The sequence below is a fragment of the Astatotilapia calliptera genome, chromosome 7, assembly GCF_900246225.1.
Source record: "Astatotilapia calliptera chromosome 7, fAstCal1.2, whole genome shotgun sequence".
Classification (NCBI taxonomy): domain Eukaryota; kingdom Metazoa; phylum Chordata; class Actinopteri; order Cichliformes; family Cichlidae; genus Astatotilapia; species Astatotilapia calliptera.
Genome location: NC_039308.1, coordinates 58,837,451 through 58,859,464, shown reverse-complemented (window position 1 = coordinate 58,859,464; position 22,014 = coordinate 58,837,451). Strand labels below are relative to the sequence as shown.

General features: G+C 38.7%; 1 protein-coding gene across 9 annotated transcripts in view; it reads left to right on the top strand.

Annotated features, from left to right (window-relative positions):
• shank3a (SH3 and multiple ankyrin repeat domains 3a) overlaps positions 1 to 22,014 on the top strand; it is a 165,340-nt gene that overhangs the window by 25,462 nt on the left and 117,864 nt on the right. For all 9 annotated transcript variants that reach the window (XR_003272963.1, XR_003272964.1, XM_026176172.1 and 6 more), the window contains exons 2-3: positions 12,107 to 12,310; positions 15,977 to 16,048. Coding sequence is in view for 7 of the 9 variants with exons in the window: in XM_026176172.1 (XP_026031957.1) it covers positions 12,107 to 12,310; positions 15,977 to 16,048 (276 nt within the window). In the remaining 2 variants the exon portion in view is untranslated. The remainder of the gene's footprint in view (positions 1 to 12,106; positions 12,311 to 15,976; positions 16,049 to 22,014) is intronic.

Genomic DNA, 22,014 nt, shown 5'->3' with positions numbered 1-22,014 from the left:
TCCTCGCTCATTCTCGTTTGAGTTGTGCTTCACGCAAAAATGGTGATAGCGTTATACGTTTCTAGCCTTTACATTCTTAAATTGCATTATTTGGTGCTTTTGTGTGGGTTTCTACTTCCTATTGGAGTCTTTTGAACAGCTTAAGTTTTCCTAATCATGAATAGTACAGCATTCTCTCACTGTTGAAATTTCATAGAATTAATTAAAAATATAACTGACTGATTAGCTTAATCACTGAAAATAATTTGTTGCATGAATAATGTGAAAGGAGATCTGATGCTGAACCATTACCAATGACCTTGCTATTTTCTTCTTAATGAATTAAACATCTGTCTTTCCAAAACCCAACGGGCAAATAATTGCTAACCCCATTGCACCAATCACACTGAATGTCAATATGTTCAATTGTTGTTAAGTATGCCTATGTTAAAACCATTGCCAGCAATACTCTGAATACCAAAAGATATACTGTGAGAGGGTTGTCGAAAACAACTTGGTCTAAATGCAATGTGCAAGGCATTTGGCAGCAGAAGATAGGTATTGATGGAGGCAGACTGTCACATTCTTGCCCAAGTGTATGAATGTAACACAGGGCTTTTCAAAGTTTTTCCTAGTATATTCTTGATGATTTAGCCGTAAAGAGGCTTCAAATGATCAAGTATAATATATATATTACACTTTGGGAATAAACAGTTCATTCATAGTTCACCGATTATACATTCTGTCTTTTTCTGCTTCTTATGGATCATTCCCCAGTTCCCCTCCGTTTAGAAACAGTCAGCAGCTGGGTATTCAATCTGCATGACTTCTTTTAGTCATGCTGAGCGTTTATTTAGTTTTGTCTTTTAAAACACATTTTATACTATATGATGACAATGGACAGCAGGAGCAACAGCTGGCAACAGTCACATATCAAGACGAAGATAAGATGTCAAGAGTATGAGAATGACAAACTAGTAGTGGCTCACATTGCTCCAATCCACTTCAGAATCTGCCTAATGGGTGTTTCAGCATCTTGAATTCCTGTGCAGATGTGTTTCTAAGTTATTACTGCCCCTGTATAACTGCTGACAGAGTGGTTTGAGTATTGCAGTAAATGCTGATCTTTTGGGGTTTTCCCCACACAACCTTCTGTAAGGTTAACAGAGAATGGTCAGAAAAGAGAAAATATTTGGTGAGCGGCAGTTCTCTAGGTACAAATGCTTTGTTGATGCCAGAGGTCAGAGGAAAATGACCAGACTGCTTTGAGTTTATAGCAAGACAACGGCAACTCAAATAACCATTTGGTCAAACCGAGGTATGCAAATGAGCATTTCTAAATGCACAGTACATCAAGCCTTGAAGCCGATGGTCTATGGCAGCAGAAGACCACACCAGGTGCAACTCTTGTCAGTAAAGAACAAGAAACTTAGGCTACAGTTTTCATGAGCTCACCAAAATCAGACAGGAAAAGACTGCAAAATTATTATCTGCTCTGATGAAGCTCTGTTTCTGTTGCGGCACTCAGATAGTAGGCTCAAAATCTAGCATATACAAAATAAAAGTATGGATTTATCCTGCCCTGGTTCAATAGCTCAGAATGGTAGCCGTATTGTAATTGGTGTGGGAGATATTTTCATGGATATTTTCTTTTTATGCCCATTCCTTTATGACCACAGTGTACTCATCTGTCCCATGTCACAAAATGAGTAATTTTCTAGAAACATGTTGAATGTAAGAAGAATTAAGCAGTTCGTGAGCCAAAATACTAACACAGTACCAGTAATGTGTACTTTACTAGATGAAATGTTTAGCCGTATCATGGGACATGTCACTAGCTGTCATATCATGAATCAGTTTTCTGGAAAGAAAGTTTAAGACCTTACGATAATAGAGGTAAAACCCCAACAATCAAGCAAGACCCTATAAACAAAAGACTTGGTGACAGTGGAAAGGAAAAACTTCCTTTAAATGGGAAGAAACCTACAGCAGAAACTTGGGGCGGCGCAACATCCGGTGCGGCAGATTGGAGGTGAAGGGAGGAAGATAAGATAAAAACACACTGTGGAAGAGAGCCAGAGATTAAATGCATACTGGTGTATAAGCACATAGTGAGCGAAAAAGGTGAGTGAAGAAAAACATGCGGTGCATAATGGGAAGCCCCCAGCAGCCTAGATCTATTGTAGTGTAACTAAAGGTGGATTCAGGGTCACCTGCTCCAACCCTAATTATGTATAAGCTTTAGGTTTAAAAAGTTCCTTTTTGATCATCTTAAGTAGAGAGAGTGTCTGTCTCCCAAATCCAAAATGGCAGCTGGTTCCACCGAAGAAGGGCCTGAAAGCTCTGTCTCCCATTCTACTTTTAAACATCCTAAGAACTACAAGTAAGGCAGCAGTCTGAGAGCAAAGTGCTCTAATGGAATGATATGGTACTATGAGGTCTTTTTAATATAATATATAATGTATATTTTCTACCACCTAATCCTAGGCAGATATGCGCACGCACACACACACACACACACACACACACACACACACACACACACACACACACACACACACACACACACACACACACACACACACACAGAGTTGCATATTCTCAATAATTGCACACTATGGTTCTTATTGTGTGGAGGCATTTTTCATTATCCTGCTGTTTTTTTTCTACCTCCCAATTCAATGGCTATTTGTCTCCTTCTACTGCACTTATGTTCTTTCTTTTGCTCTCATTGGTTTCATTTTGATATTCAGTCTGGAACTGCATTGCAGCTCAAAGCTGAGGAGCAAAGAGGACTCATTCTTTGATATTTGTCATCTAGATTTCTGTGAAACTTTGAGGGACCTTTGTTTTAAGTGGCAACAGAAAAGTAATAATAGTTTAAGACCTGGTGATATGATCTATGCATAGGCGGACATGTGCGCGTGTGTGTGTGTTTGTGCAACCTGTGATATGTCAAATGAACACAGTATTTCTCTTAATCATTCCTCACTGTTACATCCTGTGAGGCTGTGGGAGTGTGTGGGCGTGGTGTTGTCTTCTCCCTCTCCTCCTCCTTCTTTCTTGCCCCTCCCCTTGTCTCTCTCTGCCCCTGCCTTCTCCTTTAGGACACACCTGCTGCTCATCTGCCCTCGTTTACCACCAATTACCCTCAGAGGTGATATAAGCTGGAGAAGAGCAGTGTGGAGGTGGGAGAGGCTTCTGGTGGAGGTCCTCTGTGCTGGTCAGTGTGTGATACTGGTTTAGGTATGGAAACGGCCTGCTGTGTGTGACCAGCCCCACTGTGTGTGGCTCTTTGTGAGTAGTGCTTAACTGAGCGGTGGTTTCCCATAAGTGATGGCGGCCTCCATTAGTTTGTTTGGCCTGCCTGGGTATTGTTACTAGCAGCGTTGCTGTCTTTTTCTGTTGAAGCCTTATAGTTGTTTTCCTTTGTTGAAGTGGTCACTCTCTCTTTGGGTTGACCTGTCTGATTTATCATTAAAGCAGCAGTGCTGTCTCTTTTTGTTGTTACCATTTATATGATTATTGAGGTATTTGATTATAATAAAGATTTATTTTGTGTTAAATACCTCTGCCTGGCGTTCTTTTCATTTCACCCGGATCCAACTGTTACTGTCCCCCACCCTCATCGCCTAGCTTTTATGTGGGGACGTAACACTCACAATAATAAAAATAATTCTTCTAATGGATTTATGAATAATTTTGGTATTTCAGGTTGGCATATGCACAGCTTATAAAAGCACTAACAATAAGAAGGGTTCAGTTCCAGAACCTTGCTCAGCAACAGCCATACAGTCCATCAGAGGCCAAATAAAAGCATTTTACAGTCAGCCACAGTAAATCAGCTTCTGTTGACGACAAGAGTATTATTCACTTTATCTGTCCAGTTTTTGGCAATGAGACTAATGGATACTGTGGATCTGATCTTTTAAATTTTCACGTAAATTGCAGATATATAGTCACCTTAAATAGCAGATTTTGAATGGACACAAAACTAAACTGCAGTAATCGCAACATTATATATTATTACATTAACCACTTTGTGCATCACCTGCAATAGTTCTGGTTCAGTTTTCAAGATTCTGTTCAGTTCATTTCTTAGCAGCATGACTGAAAGACTCTGAAGGATGTCAGTTGGTATATTAAGTCACTCTTGAAGAGCTTCGGTCGATGCCCTTTAAACTCCACAGACCCAGGCTTTTTTTTCCTTGATTTAACAATGGGGTAGTTGTACAGACGTTTTCTGTTTTGTATGTTGTTTTGTTCGAGTCAAAAAGCGATACAAAAAAGTAACACAAACTATAATTTGATTTAATTTTGTGTGCACTCCATCTTGTTTTGTTTCTAGTAAAAAAAAAAAAAAAAAACCCTTCAAGACCTCATCTTTTTACCCGCTCTTGCCTCAACCATGCTTTTATGTGACAGAAATGCAGTCTTATGATAAAGTAGATGTCTTTAAATACAACTGTGTTTCCAGAAAGTGTCCATCTTAATATTGGAAAAGGCTACGTGGATGATGTGCAAAAGCTAAAAGGATGAAAATAGTACTGCACACAAAACCAACTAAACTGTTAAGCATGGTGGATTACTATTTGTGCATCTTAAATGGGCCGCAGTAGCAGTCCACACATATGGAAAAGATATATAGAAATCTTATAAAGTTTGTATCTGTCTTGTGTGAAACTTGTATGAAAAGCATACAAAAGTGAAAACAGATATAAGATCCCTTGAAAAATTATATAAATGAAACTTGTATGTTTTGGATACTTACTAAAACAATATATAAAAGTAATGAGAAAGTGGCCACTTTCATGAGTAGGGATGGGTATCGTTTAGGTTTTATCCGATACCGGTGCCAAACCGGTACTTTTGAAACGGTGCCGGTGCTTAAACGGTGCTCGAACCGATGCTTAAAGAATGGAGAACGCAAACTTTGTCCAAAAACCTCTCATGGTTAGCTGGTTTTTGTAAAAAGATAACAATGTTAGACTTTTCTGCAGCTATAGGGCATATATGGTATCAATCTTGGCTGGAAGCAGAGCTTAAACAATGGAAAAAACACAAACTTTGTCCTAAACCTCTCATGTTCAACTGTTTTCCAATTTTCTTTGGTCATTTTAGCCTTTTTGGCCAGGGTGAAGGGAGCATCTGCCATCAAACAAGAAGACAGCCGCATGTAACTATGATGATGTTTGCTAGTTCACCTTACATGCATTAATGTAATAACGTGGTTAGCCTACTCAATGTAAATTACACACGAACAACATTAAGCTACTCACGCAGAGAAGAACGGCTGCTGCTACCACCATCATCCGTCATCATTTCTGCTACACTGACAGGGCTGAGGGCCAGGACTCTCGTCTTCGGGTTCTTGGGGGAGGTTGCTAATTCCGGGTCCGAAAGCAGGCACCACACCCGTAGTAGGTACGCTGCATTTCTCGGCTTTAAAAACCCCCGCCATGCGTCGCCAGGTGTTTCATCAGATTCGAGGTGTTACCTCCTTTGCACAGTATCACCTTAAAGCACTTGTTGCAGGCTGCTGAGTTTGCATTTTTTGCTGTGAAGTACAGCCAGACTTTGACCACTTCGCCTTGGGCATTTTTAATCTGTAGCGCTGCTTTAAAAGAACGTACGTACCTGGGCCCGCCTACTATCCTTGGAAACGTAAAACGATTGGCTAGAATCTGAAGTGTATCACATCTCAGGAAAAAAAGTACCAAAATAAAGCACCAAAATGTGTGCTGCTTTTCGGTCTGGTTACTACCGTTTATGTCAGAACCGGTGCCATAATGGCACCGGATTCCGGTACCCATCCCTATTCATGAGTAAATCATATAAGCCTTATATGATTCACTATATGAAGTAGGCCACATCTTATGCAAGTCTTTTAGAAGTTTTTACTATTTCTTTTCCATATGGGCATGATGAGCTTAGAAAAGGTTAGGTGATTCTTATTTAATTCTATGAAATTTGGTAAAACTGTTGAATCAATCAATGACAGTAATGCAGTATTCCCATTGTGCATCTCAAAATCATAGCCTGCAAGCTTTGGCCACATCATTTTCCTTGCTAAAAGCATTTCTATGATAAATAATACAATGTGCCTTCATACAAACTTTGTGTGTAGAACTGTGCTTTATTAGAAGCTCTCCGCAGACTTAGGTCAGCCTGACATACTAGACTGGCATACGAGCTGCGGCCCTAAAGTGATTTTCTAGCATATTAAATTTACCCTTAACAAAGTTGCTGTTATGGCTGATATATTCGGTTGTATTTGGTTCAATAATAGAATACCTATCACTAGGGATGGGTATCGTTTAGGTTTTATCCGATACCGGTGCCAAATCGGTACTTTTGAAACGGTGCCGGTGCTTAAACGGTGCTCGAACCGGTGCTTAAAGAATGGAGAACACAAACTTTGTCCAAAAACCTCTCATGTTCAGCTGGGTTTTTTTGTAAAAAGATAACAATGTGTGCCTTTTCTGCAGCTATGTGGCATATATGGTATCACTCTTGGCTGGAAGCAGTGCTTAATCAATGGGAAAAAACACAAACTTTGTCCAAAAACCTCTCATGTTTAACTGTTTTCCACTTTTTCTTTGGTCATTTTAGCCTTTTTGGCCAGGGTGAAGGGAGTATCTGCCATCAAACAAGAAGACAGCCGCATGTAACTATGATGATGTTTGCTAGTTCACCTTACCTGCATTAATGTAATAACGTGGTTAGCCTACTCAACGTAAATTACACACGAACAACATGAAGCTACTCATGCAGAGAAGAACGGCTGCTGCCATCATCATTTCTGCTACACTGGCAGGGCTAGGGGGCAGGACTCTATTCTTCGGGTTTTTGGGGGATGTTGCTCCGGGTCCGATAACTGGCAACCCACCCGACGTGCACGGTGTGAGGTCTCGCAGCAAGCTATCAAATACGGCGCATTTCTCGGCTTTTTAAAAAAACGCTATGCGTCGCCAGCTGTTTAATCGGATTCTTGGTGTTACCTCCTTTGACAGTATCACAGTATCAGCTTAAAGCACTTGTTGCAGGCTGCTGAGTTTGCATATTTTGCTGTGAAGTACAGCCAGACTTTCGACCGCTTCGCCTTGGGCATTTTTAATCTGTAGCTCTGCTCTAACAGAACGTACGTACCTGGCCCCGCCTACTATCCTCGGAAACGTAAAATGATTGGCTAGAAGTGTATCACAGCTCAGGAAAAAAAAGCACCGAAATAAAGCACCGAAATGTGCGTTGCTTTTCGGTCTGGTTACTACCGTTTATGTCAGAACCGGTGCCATCATGGCACCGGACACCGGTACCCATCCCTACCTATCACAGTCTAAAATGGTATTATTATTATTATTATTCTTTTAATACATCAGAAAAAACTCAACTCAAGCAGTGCAGTAAATGTCTCTTTCTTTCAGTTTTTAGGGAAGACTTTTGTTGTCATTCCTTTGTGTTGGGGTAGTGTGCAGCATGGAAATACTGTTCCTTCTGATCAGTGATATAATTGTGCCCAGACTCAGGCGAATCCTAGAGGTTTTGTTCAAAACAAATAAAGAGCCATGTGAGCCTTTCTTTGCAAAATTCAGTTAATTCCAACAGGAATTAATCTTAACCCTTCAGTAATCCAAGCTCTTGATGAAAAATAAATTACAGCCTGAAACAGAACCAACATACAATGTCTCTGAGTCCAACATGACCTGGCCATGGGGTGACGCACCAGTTCAGGAGACTGAGTCGGCCACAAAAGCTCGGTCCAGGATGTGGCCAGCATCGCCTGTGGAGTGGCTCAGGAGGCTGGCCATATGGCCAGTGGAGTTATGGGAGGAGACAAAGAACTTCTCGAGGTTTGCCCCGTTGCCAGCGGCAGAGACTGAGGAGAGGCAGAGACCCTCTGGCAGCTTGGGTTGGAGGCCAGGGTTGGTGGTAACGGGCCTTCGACTCCAACATCAGTAGAGTCCTAATTCATTTAGAAATTTTAACAAATCTCTGGAACTCCTCCCATAACTCATCACCTAGCGCTATTGCAATGCCTGCTGGGTCCAGTGTGGTTGCATTGTTTTGTCATGGTTATGGAAAATCTGGACCCAAAAAAGCAGAAAACAGGACAGGATTTAAGAAACAAAAAACATACCTTTATTTAGGTGAGGCAGCAAATCCAGATGACTGAGGAAAGTGGGGTTCAAAAATAATCCAAAGCAGGTAATACACAAGGAAAATGCTTATGCAGACAAACAGTACAATGCATCAAAAAACTAAGGAGAACCGAGGGTTTAAATACACATGAGGTAATCAGGCACACAGCTGGTGAAAACAAGGTGCAGGTGAACAAAATGAATTAACTACCATGAGGGGAAACAAAACTGAATATAATGCACATGAGATGAGAGATTATCAAAATAAAACAGGAAGCCTAACCACTGAGATGGATCTTGACAGACCAAAGTAAAGACAAAGACAACAACTAACTAAACATGGGAAACATAACAGAAACAGCGACTAGGCATGGAGAACATAAGAATAACCAAGAAAGAAAACTATGGATACAAAATCAAAATGAAAACACAACCTAAGAAAAGATCATATTCAACTCAAAACCACAACAAAGTCAAACAGAAAACATCAAACAGAAGAGCGAGTCTAAAACTGAAAACACTGGATATAAAACCAAAGGATCATGACAGAAATAACTATAACCGTTGTTTTAAACTTTACATTTAATGATGAAATGAATAGTTGCCAACAAATATTCCCCTTAAAGCAATACCAAAGCGATTAACTAAAGAGACCTTGATGGTAAAATCCCGACTGTTTTGAAAGAAGAAAACGCATAGTAAAGCCAAATAGTAGAGAATTTGAAAGGGGACCTCTTTCCTTGGAAATCCCAGGTTAGCTGTGGATTGCTGGGTTGATTGGTACAGTAAAAAGTACAACTTGTTGGATAGCTAGAGGGATATAAATTTTAGTAATAGTTTTATTTATTGACCTCATATAGCCAGACCTTTATTTAACAGATCTTAATAAGGAATCCAAATAACCTATTAACAATTATCAACCTAAGAATAATTGGTTAAATGATATCATGACTTGCTGGCTTCAAAAACCATTGATATGGTCACCTGGTATATAAAGTAGGACAGATCAATTCAGGGTAGACAGAACCAATATTTTTCTCATCTGATTCTCTTGACGTAACTGAGGGTTACCATTTAAATTCAATAATCAACAGCATTATCAATAGCAATTTGCCATTTTTAAATATTTTCTTCAGTTACTTCTTAAGGTGACAAAGTCTTACACACTGGGGACAAGCCAATTCTTAAACTGTTAAATGGTCTGTAGCAGTAATACCTCTGGTTCAGGCACATCCTCTGCAATTCTGCTGGTTGAGCTGAGCACAGAGCACATCATGCAGGCCAAGACTGTAGAATGATAAGGTCCCATCAAAGCCCGTGTGATTTTGATTCAGCTGATTTAGTTGAACTTTGGAGCAATGCATGAAAAACGTGGTATAACTCAGTAATATTAAACACGTTGTTTAATATTTTATAACCAGGATTCCTATATCTCTGAATTTTGCATTACCGTGTGTCTTTGCTTCTGCAACTACTGTAATGTTTGCACTTTCATTTTTGACTCATTTATTACTTTGCCAAACTCAGAATATTAAAGAGATTAACTAATATGCCTCTGCATTTTGACACTTACGTGTGGTTGTTGTTAGTGATGTGTTGCTGTTAGAAGATTTTATTGTTAACATTTTCATCTCACTGTCAGAAATACAGTGATGCTGAATGGGTTAGAGCTGAGGTTTGGAGTTTATATTGCACGCAGGAATTATTGATTTATCACTTATTGGTTTGGTACTTTCTCTGCTCTCTGTGCCATTTATAGCTTAGGCTCTGCAGGTGTTTGAACCTGCCACAATATCCATACACATTTGCACACTGGAGAAGTTGGTTGCATAGCACTGCATATACTGTTAACTAGCCAATATTTGAGTTTTAATTAACAGTTGGCAGACGTTTACAATTTTTGAGATTTTTTTTTTTTTAGACAGGAGAAGTTTATGCCTAAGAGGCAGATTTCCACTGTATACAGTATGTATTGCATATATATGCGGTTGCTTATCAGAGCACAGAAATCAGCAGAGTGGATTGTTTTTCCACATCTTTCCCACAGGCATCAGAACCTTTGAACTCTTGCATTTATGACTAAAGACAGAACTCCTGCTGCTGTTGGTGTAGCAGTTACATACTGCCTTACTTCATTTTTCCTAGAATAATAAATAATGCACATTCACGTGTTGACACAACATTATGTTGCTGAAAAATGGATGTCGACTTTATGTGTAAGAAATTCTGCTTAGTTTTGTTTACTTTAACTACCACAGGCTCTTAGGGTGAACAGTAATATATAACTGTGAAAAGCCACCATACCTATGTGAATTGCATATTATATTAAAAAACCTGGCTTTTACCTCAGGCGTGACACCAGAAGTTTCTGAAAAATTGATGTCAGCAAAATAAAGGCTTTCTGTGAGAGCTTTTGCCTATTATTCTCTAGTTTTATTTACTGGTAACTACCACTGACTGTTAAGATGACCTTTCGAAGAAAAGTCTCAAAAGTAATTCTGAAGCTATTACTATACTTAAATTACTGCACAAAATCTTGAGCCAACCCTTTATATTTTGTTGAGAAAATGGGGAGGTGGGTGCAATTATGTAATGAAAGGTAGAAATATATATGGAGATACAGTACATAAGGCAAAACTGAGTTTATACAATACAATGGCCATCTGTACACACATAGCCTGAACTCTATCAGGCAAGCTTTCCTGTAGTTTCTTTTGAGTAGCCTTCAGGAATAGTTCTCCAGGCTTCTTGAATTGCATTCAAAGCTCTTCTTTGGATGTTGGCTTTCTTTTGTTCCATTCTCACTGAAGATGATCCCACACTACTTCAGAAATGTTTAGGTCCAGGCTTTTGGGATGTCAGTCCACACCTAATCTTCCTCTGTTGTGTTTTTCTGTTCAGGTATGCGTTTACTACATTGGCTGAGTGTTTGGGATCAAAGTCGTCATTGCTTTCCAGATGGTATTGTATGGTGGATTCAAATCCGATGGTATTTTTCTGTGTTCAATTTTGACAAGATCTCCAACACCACTGAAATGCAGCTTTCAAACCATAACAGAGCTTCCACCATGTGTGACAGATAACTGTAGACATTCAGTGTTGTCCCTCCCTTCTAACCTCCTCTGTATTTGTTGACGGTGGTATGAATTCAAAACTTTACATTAGTATTTACAAATCCAAAAGGCCTGATGCCACTAAATTTTAGTCCAGTTCTTGTGTAACTTGGCACACCTTTTCTCCCTGGTTCACTCCCTTCCTGACATGGCTTCCTAACAGCTACATTTCCACTGAGACTCTTTCTGATGAGGCATCTCTGAGATCTTGTGTTTCAGGTCATTGCTGGATCTTTTTAAAGGACATGACTTTGAAATACTATTTTGTTCTTTTACTGCAGAAAGTTTTTTAGGCTGCTTCTTGTGTCCTCCACTTGTCCAGTTTCCTCACATGTTTTAGGAAAACTGCACACCATGAAGAGATTTGTCAAGTTTTCATCTAATAGCTGTTTTGGACTTCACCTTGTTGGTGCAAAAATACTATTTTATGTCAAACTGTGCTATGTTTTCCTTGATTTCACTAAGAAAGTGGGAACAAATTATGTGTTTTTTGTTTTTTTTTGCGATAGGCTGCTAGTAACAAAGTGTCTAAAGATACAATCTAGATTTTTTTATACTTTTTCTCATCAGCTCTTATATATATGCAATATATATGTAAGTTTGGCTTCTTGGGAGCAAAGTAGAAAAGTAGAAAGAAATCAGGTTTGGTTTAAGATTCTTGTACAGTACTGTATGTGAATTGGCATTTTCTTATTCTTATGATATTGGACATCCAATGTATGTCTCTGTGATGAAACAGGTCCTTATATTTAATGTTATATGTTCTTATTATATGTTACATATCAGTCTCCTAATTCCGCTTAAGTGCAGTATGTGATATGTTTAAACATGCCGTGAAGTTAACCTTCTTCCCTTTTTTTACTCTTGTCTCTGCAGAAGTGTTTAAAATTCAATGTGGATGCTCCAATCTGGCTGTCCAAGCAGCGAATCCTGTGTACTCTCAACCAGAGCCTGAAGGATGTATTAAACTATGGCCTATTCCAGCCGGCATACAACGGCAGGGCTGGCAAGTTTCTGGATGAGGAGAGACGGCTAAGGGAATACCCCTTCCCATCTATTGCTCCTGTACCTTACCTTGAGGTAGGTGTGGATCGTGTGCATTTATAAGGCTTCCACTGATGTATGATAGGAAGAGAGAAAGAAGCTGTATATGCAACAGCACCATACATAATCGTGTATACATCTTCAAAAAGATTTTTGACTCTGTGAAAAATCAATTCACATTAGAAATGCTTTTATATTCCTCCTATATTTTATTGTATTTTATATATTGTCCTAATAATTATCTTTGCATGATTTAAGTAAAGCACTTTGTGAATACTAAACACACGATCAAAATGAGTATTATTAGGAAAAGCTGAACAACAGATGTTGATACTGGCAAACAAGCCGGCCAATCAGTGCCTCCTGCACCACTTAATGAAACAACTCTGTCCATATCCTGTTTTAATTTGGAAATTTTACAACAGTTCAGCGTTCCCAATAATGGTTGTTTTATTTATTTTGTATGTCACAGAAAAAGCTGGTTGTCGCTGCTTCAGCTGATTTCAACAAGAATGCATACTACTGTAGTTATGGAAGTAGGGCTGTCGAAATATGAAATATATAGAGCTTAACGTTTTTTATTGGAGGTATAAGAAATATGTTTGGGAAACTGAACATGCTTAACGCTGGCTCTGCAGTCTAGTGGCCTCTCTAGCTCTGTTCTAGCTAATAACTGCCAGAGAGGCCATCATAATGCTGCATGAACAGTTTGTTCAATTCCTTTCTGGGGCACAACATTTGGATAACTGAAACCTGAGCTTATTAAGACACTTCATGTTTGATTAGAGTAACCTAATCATTCCAGTCTGCAGTAACTTCACAGCAGCTGAATCTTGCTACACAACAGTGAGAGGTGCTTGCTTCGCATAATAGGGGCCAACACTGCACACCAGTGTCACTATGCCTGCGCACAGTGCTGATTCATTCATATACAGCACGTAGTTTTTGTTTAATTTACCTTTGTTTTAGTGCACTGTTGTTTTGATGTTATATAAATACTGATGCGTTATATTTTATAGGTTTTATCCTAGCATACTGTAGACATCTGTTTTTTAAACCATATTGATGAATGTGTTTTTAGTCATAGTCCCTTTAACCTAATAATAAATACAGCATCTTGCACCTGTGGTTTTTCGGGGAGGGGTCCTTGTTCCCATGGCAGCTTGATTCAGTTTATAGGCCAGTGTAATAGTTTCTCTTATCATTTTTCTCACCATGTCATTTGTCAGTCATATTACAACTCATTGTTGTTCAAAAGTCATATGTCTATATGTGTGTTTATGCTTCACATGCAGGCTGATGCGACATTTGGATGCATGTGTCTGCATCATTTTAAGTGTGATGTATGCTTTTTCTGATGTGCCAGTCAAACCCGATGGCAATAATGCTGTAGTCAGTGACAGTTTATTGTCTGCTGCAGCTGTCATCTCTCAAAGATAATTACAGTGCTTGTCCATCAAGCTTTTTGATCTGAGAGAATTAGAGACTGTTTAACAGACAAGGGTGTAAAGATGACGGCTAGGTTTTCTTTCTTTTTTTTCCCTGACTGCCTTTGTTTTCAGTGATTTTGTGACATGTCAAGAGCTTGAAATAAAGCGAAATAAAGATCTACCAAAGAGTAAATTCTTCCCTGAAACATTAAGAATTTTTTGTCTCGTTACTTTGTTATAAAACTTTGTTATGAAATTAGCTATGTTAGTTTTCTAGAGTCTTGACTGCAAATCAAGCTTGAGATTGTGTAATGTCTCAGCTTAAGGACGAATAATACTCATTTAAAGTTAATTACGTTGATTTTGGAGTTCTACTAGACTATGTCTACACATTTTAATGTTTCTACTTTCTACTACCCTCTCTCTAAAATTCTCAGTTTTAGCTCATATACTTCTACAGAAGTCACAGCTTATCACAAAAAAACAACAACACAATTTTCTGCAATGGCATTACCAGTTAGGTTCCTTTACCAAACCCCTTAACATTCATTCTACACAGCATTTAGGATGTTACACAATTTAAGAGGCAAAATGATGCAAGAGCTGACAGGGTGGGTAAGTTGTCAGTGCCATTTGTCCATTTGTTTGTCTAGTCTGTACTGTATCTAATTCTATCTGGATTTGTGGTTGTACTTCCTAAAACTTACAATTTAGCTCAATAGGCGTGGATTGATCAGTTTGTGTGTGCACAAGTGTCTGCTGCTACTTTGCCAGAACACTATGTATTGACCTGCAGTTATTCCCTTAGGCATGTTGGGTGTAGAGAAGATTGACAGGTTCGGATTAGCGGCTGAAAATCCTGTGCTCTGCTGTGGATTTACTCTGTTGGTGAATGCCACACATCGCTGGAGAAGCAGACATGCACACACGTACACACACAAGCACAAAGAGACCTGAAATACATGGAGTCCTGGGCAGTGAAAGTCGCAAAGTTTTAAAGGTATTACAGGCTGTCAGTGTTCAGTGAAACCTTTCTACAAAACAAGCAGTTTGCATCAGACCTAATGAATGATCTGGCTTTTGACAAATTCCGGTAAAGCTGCTGACCAAAGTTGGATGGTAGAGGCAGAAAGCTTGATGAATTAGTTTGCAGTAGTGAAAGCTCAAGTCATCATGCTACCTGAACTCACCACTGCCACATCTCTAACCTATTGTCTGATTACTAGACCACTTGTGCCTTGGATCTGTCTTCTTTATGATAAAAAACAAAACAAAGAAGCTTTGTTATAATATTAGGAAACGTGCTGAAATAGTTGAAATAGTTGTGCTCACATCCTCATCTGCTGCTGGAACATTTTCTGGTTAAGCACCTTCGTGCATTCGTCATTTCTTTTATAAATAGCTGGTTGTACTCTATATATGCCAAGCCATGTAATTAGCACACTTTCTCCAACGTATACATTTTTTTCTTTTAAAAAGCTATATTTTGTCTCATATTTGTTAAGCTACAAGGATCCCGACCAAATTGCTGACCACTTTCTTGCTCTGCTTCTGAAAAAGTCATCTTCTGTGGGATTCTCATTTTATATGCCTGGTGTTAATTTATTATCTTGTCATGGAGGATTGTGAGGAGTTGTCAGGTGTGATTTTAGTTGTCTTTATCGCCTTTTCTGTGTACAGCTATACTTATTTATCTGCTATACTTAAGTCAAGTAGTTACTTTTTGACTTTTATTTTGTCAGATTTTCTACTTTTTATTACATAATGTATTGATTGGTTGCCTTCAGAGTTCAAGTTCAACTTTTGTTATGCTTTTCTTTTCTAATCTGATTTTCTAGCTGTAGAAAATATTTTATTTAAAAATGGTGAAAATGTCTTTTTTGTGCTTTTCCTATACATGAGGTGTTTAGCTGATATTGGAAGACTTTTTTTTTTAGCTATTTATGTTTCATATTCAAGCTCCAAGTCACAGTTTTTGGGTTTTCAAGCAAGATGTAATATATGACAAACATGACATGAGTGCTGGAAAGAGATGACAGCAAGCTGCAGATAGAAATTTCATTTCATAATGACTTTGAAAGTTATTAAAAAAGTCCAAATATGTTTGTTTCTGCTCTCACTTTCTATTTCATAGGACCAACTAATAGAAAATAATTTATTTTACACAAGCTAGGCTAAGCAGATGATGCTGCATGACAATTTTAGTTAATAACTTTTAATTTTTTTTGCAAAGCAGAGATAAGAGCCTCTTATATTTGTTCTTCTTTTTCAGTTCCGCTATAAAAGACGTGTCTACACTCAGACCTACCTGGATGAAAAGCAGTTGTCCAAGCTCCACACTAAGGTAAGCCCAAATAGTCGTGCGGTTTTCAATTCCACAAGCTTTTTGTTTGTGCAACCTTTTGAACGCAGTGATACAGGTACAGTAATACAGTAATTAAAACACTGACTGGATAGCATAGTGGCACAGTGGGCCACTACAAGGAAAAATTGTGTCCTTTTTTATGTTTAGATGGTGAAAGTAATGATGGAAGCAATGAGTGTTGCCTATGAAACTGGTCTACATATGTTAGATTGAAATCTAGCTGAAGCGAAGCAAAGCCAAGGATCCAAAATCATGTTGAGACCATTCAGTAATGCCCACATGCTTGTTCCGTGTTCTGTTTTTTCAGATTTTCCTTGTACACACGTCTGTACAGACTAGAGATGTCACAAGAACCAATATTTAGCTGTCCAAAGCCATATTTTCAGAAAATATGGCTATTATACTGAAAGTGCCAAAGGTATGATTGTGGTTCCATAGTCTTGTGGTTTACACATTTGCCTAACACATAAAGTCCCTGGTTGGACACAAATCCCTTCGGGGATGTGTCAGGAAGGGCATCCGGTGAAAAAAAATCTGTCAAATCAAATATGCGGAGCTATCTGCTGTGTCGACCCTCTGTGAATAAGGGAGCGGCTGAAAGAAGCTTTTACTAAAAGTACCAAAGGAAGCATATTATATCATCATGGGAAATAGTGAGTGAACATGCAATTAATATAACATGTGAAAACACACTAAGAGTATATATATTTTTCATTTCAGACTGATTCATGCTGCTGAAATGAAACAGAACAAAGTTACAGAGGCTTTAGTCAAGACGTAGCTATGCATTTTGCAGTTTGGCATATTTTGGAACCATCTGTGAAAGTTGATATTTCTTAGGTATTAAATAGCAGAAATTAGGCTTCCTTTTTAAAGTGTTTTTTGTAACATAAATAAAAGCTCAAATTAAAAAGTGGACAACAACGCTGTATACAATGGTAGACTGGCATGTAATGCATTTATGCATAAACAAATGAATAAGACAGAAAAAATGCTCTCGGGAAAATATTTTCAAGCCACACTGGGAGATTGAGTTGTTCAGGAAATGTGGTTTTATCGCATTTGATTTAAGTTTTGGAGGCAAGACAGCAAAGGACAACTAGAATTTGGGTTAATTTTCTCAACATGAAATGTATTATCTTTTGCTGATAGTTTAGTAAATTTTGGCGTGATAAAACTTGCAATTTTACTGGGGCCCTTTCATTTTGAGAGGTTTATATGAAATACCTCCATTTTAGTTATTTATTCCTGGTGGATATTGAAAATAGTCATTTCATGGTCTTGGTACTTACTGCCTAATTTCCTGTGTAGTCGCATTTCTCTGGCAAACATCGCTGTCAATCTGATTTTAGAGTTGTTTCGTTTTTTCTTTCCCTTTTTATGTTTTCCCACCAGCAGGCTGATCAGGGTGCTAAAAGTGTTTTTAAAGGTAAAATTCAAAATAATTTCCAGCTGGATTTACTGATTCTCCATTAAGATTATAGAACGGAAATGTTTCACATCACTAAGACAACAAAGCACTTTAGAAATTGCTTACTTGGTACTGTCAGCCAAGTATTTGCATCTGAGAGGCTCTGGTTGAGTTTTATTGTGTAATTTTTTTTATGAGATGGTTGAAAAGAGGGCCAAAGTAAGAGTGCTGCTCTTTATGTTTGTTGGTTCATTCATGTGTAATTGAAGTACTCTCTTTAGGCCATGTCAAGCACTAACATGCTTGCATAAGGACAGAGTGTGCTCATACACAAAGAAGCATGGTAGATGTCACATAAACATAAACTAGATCTTTTGTGTGTTACTGTGGCACAATAAAATATTCAGGGAAAAAATAGGGCCACATTCACTAGTATGATTCATCCCGAGCTTTTCCCAAACTTGTATAATTGCTTTTTTGTCAAAATACAACTGAAATTTCTTTTGTAAAATGCATGATTTCCTATTCAACTAGGAAACAGAACAGGAAACAACATGATTTGCAATCCTGAACTAATTTTGTTCACTTAGTATAATTTTTTGTCAGAAACAATATGTTCTTAATGCATGTATAAGTGCAAGGTAAATCAAATTTCAAATCTTTTGTGATTGAAATGCAACTTTTAATTCATATATTGAAAAATATGTGTAAGGGCATGTTGCTAACCGGATGTGAACAGACTGCAGAAGAGAAGGCAGGTTTGGTAAACTAAGCTTGGTGGATCAGCAGGCTCACAGACACAGTATAAAGTGGCAAACAGAACCAAAAGGCTAGTGTTGGCAGACATTTGTGAGGCCCAGCAGGTGGTCTCAAATACAGAAAAGAAGAGCAGGATAAATGTTGTCTTCTGGGCAGCCTAGATAATCTGGCAAAGCATGCATATTTGCTGGGCACTATTAATATTATTCATGAAATAATGGGAACCAGGTGTGCACACAGGTGACTGATGATATAATTGCTTGCAGCAGGAATTTAGTGAGTACAACTGTGGCCTGTTCTGTGAAGCTGGATTTGGGTTTTTCGGGTAACTTTAAGGTTGTCCATGGGTTTTCAGTACTAAGGAAGTGGTTCCCTCCATACCCAGCTGCATCTCCATGCTTCAAGTTATGTTCAAGATTGGAAATCAAAAGGCATGAAAATATCAACCACTGATCAATCAGATGTCCATTCCTGTAAGATCCCTAGGACTAGGGTCTAAAGTTTTTAAGTGGTGTCTAAAGTTTTCCCCTGTGAGTATTAAATTATATAGATTGAACTTCATCCATTAACTTTTGCTTTGCTGCTTTTGTAACCAGTTTCTGCTTCACCCTGCTGTAACAGTTCGTCCCAAACAGGCTCCTCGACTCTGCGTTGTGTTGTGTTTTTAAGAAGACAAGGAGTCTCTGATCGATCGTTGCCAGTTTATTTCCTGAATGCAAACAACGGTGTTGTATCAGTGCAAAGGGCTCGCCACACACCACTCCGCACAGCACACTACGGCAGAACATCCCATTAGCATTCCACTTTAGCATACAGTTTCACACATTAATAAACAAATGAAAAGTACATAAAACTGATGTTGCACATGTGTCCACTAAGCACTTATTACACTCGGTGCCCATCAGTTGATCATACATGGTTTATGTGTCTGTACTATTTAGCTACATTGTGTGCGGTAAATACAACTCACCTCTCGTATGGCTACGGCAGACTGGCAGCGATTACTGCAGCCAGCCTCACCTAACCAGCCACACCGAGAGGCGGGGCGCTGTTTCCCCATTACACTGATATTTGTGGCAAGTGGAATAATACCACATAAACACTGTTACACTTTCTCCTTTGTTGGCTGCAAGCATGCAAAAATACTTTTTTGTGCTGTAAACCTGCAGAGCTAGCTAGAATGGGAAACCCTGGGTTTACTTATTGTGCTGATAACCACCTTTATGTGATGACTTAGCCTGCTTCATTATGTCTGGTTACCTGAAGCCAGATAACAAAAACAGACATCCTGAGTATCTTAAACAGGCTTCGTAGTACAAGGCTGAGGTGGACAGGTGCAGGTGGCAGGTGTGGTATAGCAGGAGATGACAGTAAATAGTTACTTGTGAAGTCCAGGTTTTCTGTGTGTGTGTGTCTGTAGACTGGAGTGGAGCAGACTAGAGAGAGACGTGAATGCATTTGCATCAGACCCCATCAGATGGCAGGAGATTTGCACTGGAGAGAACGCCAGAACTTCAAACTGTGTTTGTGTACTTTTGTCTGCTACAGAGGGATGTAGAGCTGCTGCAGGGAAGAAATTCTGGAAAAACTGTTTTCATCATTTTCTTCTTTTCACCCTTATTTTATTTATTTATTTATTTATTTATTTTAAAAAAGCTTCAATTTTAACTAAACTCCATGAGAAAATGGTATGTTTGTTATTTGGCATGTGCTTTTCTTGCAGGCAGACATTATTGAAAAATACTGCTTCACATTACAGTTTAATGAAAAAAGAAAAACAACATTAGATCATGGAGTGCACTGCTGTTACCCCTAATGTGTGGCTAATGTTCTTAGATATGCTCTTTTTTTTTTTTTTTACAATTAATCGACTAAGACTTGTGAGAACAGTTTAATAGCTGATTATACAGAGCTTTGTGTAATCCCATGAGAAAATTTAATTGTATTGCTAATCCTCACAATCATAGAAACTAACCCAACTGCCTAGTAACAGTTGGTGGTTTAAAGCTATTGATTAAAAATCTGTTGTGTTTTCCTTTTTTTTAAATGTTATTAATAGGGTAGTCAAAGTTATACACATTGTGTTACTGAGTGCTTGTGTGTACTACTTGAATATTTAATGTTTGAGGACGTTAAGCAAGTGTCCCATTTTGTTTCAGGGATACATTTCATATGAAAGATTCTCTAGTGTTGAAAATGTTCAACACTCTAAAAAAATCACTAAAAAGAAAACAAAAAACATAGAGGGCAAAATGTTGCCTCATGGCAGTGGTTCCCAAACTTCTTTTGCTAGGCCCCCCTTTGTTTTACAAGAAAATGTTTGGCCCCCCCCCCCCGCGCGCACGCACAAACACATCCTCCAACCACACACACCCATATTTTGCTCCATTGCGATTTATTTCACACCTCAAACATTTAGTAAACAATTAAGCAAATACAAGTAAACTGCAATAAATGACAGGTAGTAATAAAAATAAACTACTAACTCTTTTACGTTACGTCCGCACCTACACGGGTATTTTTGAAAACGCAGCTGTTTCGTCCACACGTAAACGGCGTTTCGAATCACCGAAAACTAAGATTCTTTTAAAACTCCTTTTTTGCGTTTACGTGTGGACGAGGAATACAGAGTTCGTCGCGCAACGTCAAAGGTATGTGCCTTTTTTCACGTCACCCTGTGCGCCACGTTATTGCTTACATGAGAGGAATTGCAGAGAGACAAAATATTGTTACTGTTAATCTCACTATCTGCAGGTTTTACACGCTTACATATACACACGCAGTTACTGTCCCTCTATTTACAAAGGCAAAGGCATCATGGTGTGATTATTTTACGTGTAGTTGGTTTTTTTTCCTCTTTAAAAATATTCAACATTGCTATCAATACATTTTTCAAAAAATGCCTCTATGTGCAAAATGAGTTCAAAAACATAAACAAGTGTGGGATACTGTTTGTCCGTGATTTGAACAGCCCAGCGCTGCTCCCAACACAGGGAAAACTAATTCTGCAGGGGAGACCTACCTCGGCACTTGTGCAGGTGAAGCCAAAGGGAAGATATGCTTCACCATATTTTCTAGTCTTTGGCTTAGAATGAAGTTGGTTTGGAAACATACTCAGCAATGTTTCATCTCCTGCTTTGCGTTTGTGTGGGAGCCGAGCAGTGTCTAAGCATTTTGTCCTCCCCCCCTCCCCCCTTTCATACCGCGCCCCCCCAGGGGGTGGGCCCCACACTTTGGGAAGGCCTGCCTTATGGGATAGATCCTCAGGTTTGGAGCATTCATTGCTAAGTTTTGAATTTTACATATAAATGTTGAAAAATTGCAGAGTAAGCATGTGTGGGACAAAAACGTCACTGAACTTGGTTGCGTTTGCATAGAGAAACTTTGAGTTAATTGATCATGATTTTTGGCTTTGATTACTATCATCTGTACATTCACGGGGTTGTGAGGGTCCTCTGCTGCGCTGTTGAAAAGTGTCAAACTACAACAAAACACAAAATGGTGAATGAGATGAAGATGCAGAAAAGCAGTGACAAGTATGAGTCGTGCACTCAATTATTTCTCTTGTTAAGGCAGTCTGGTGTGAAGTGCTGTATTCTGCTTCTGTGTTACACTGCTGTGCCAAAGTGTGAGTGAGTGGTGCTCAACTGACAAACTCAGCGAGGATCAATTTCTGCACGATTGCAATTTAGAGTCATTTCATGCAATAAATCACCTATAAAGACACAATTTGTTATGTGCAGCTCTATGTAACACTGTCTTACAGAGTACAAAG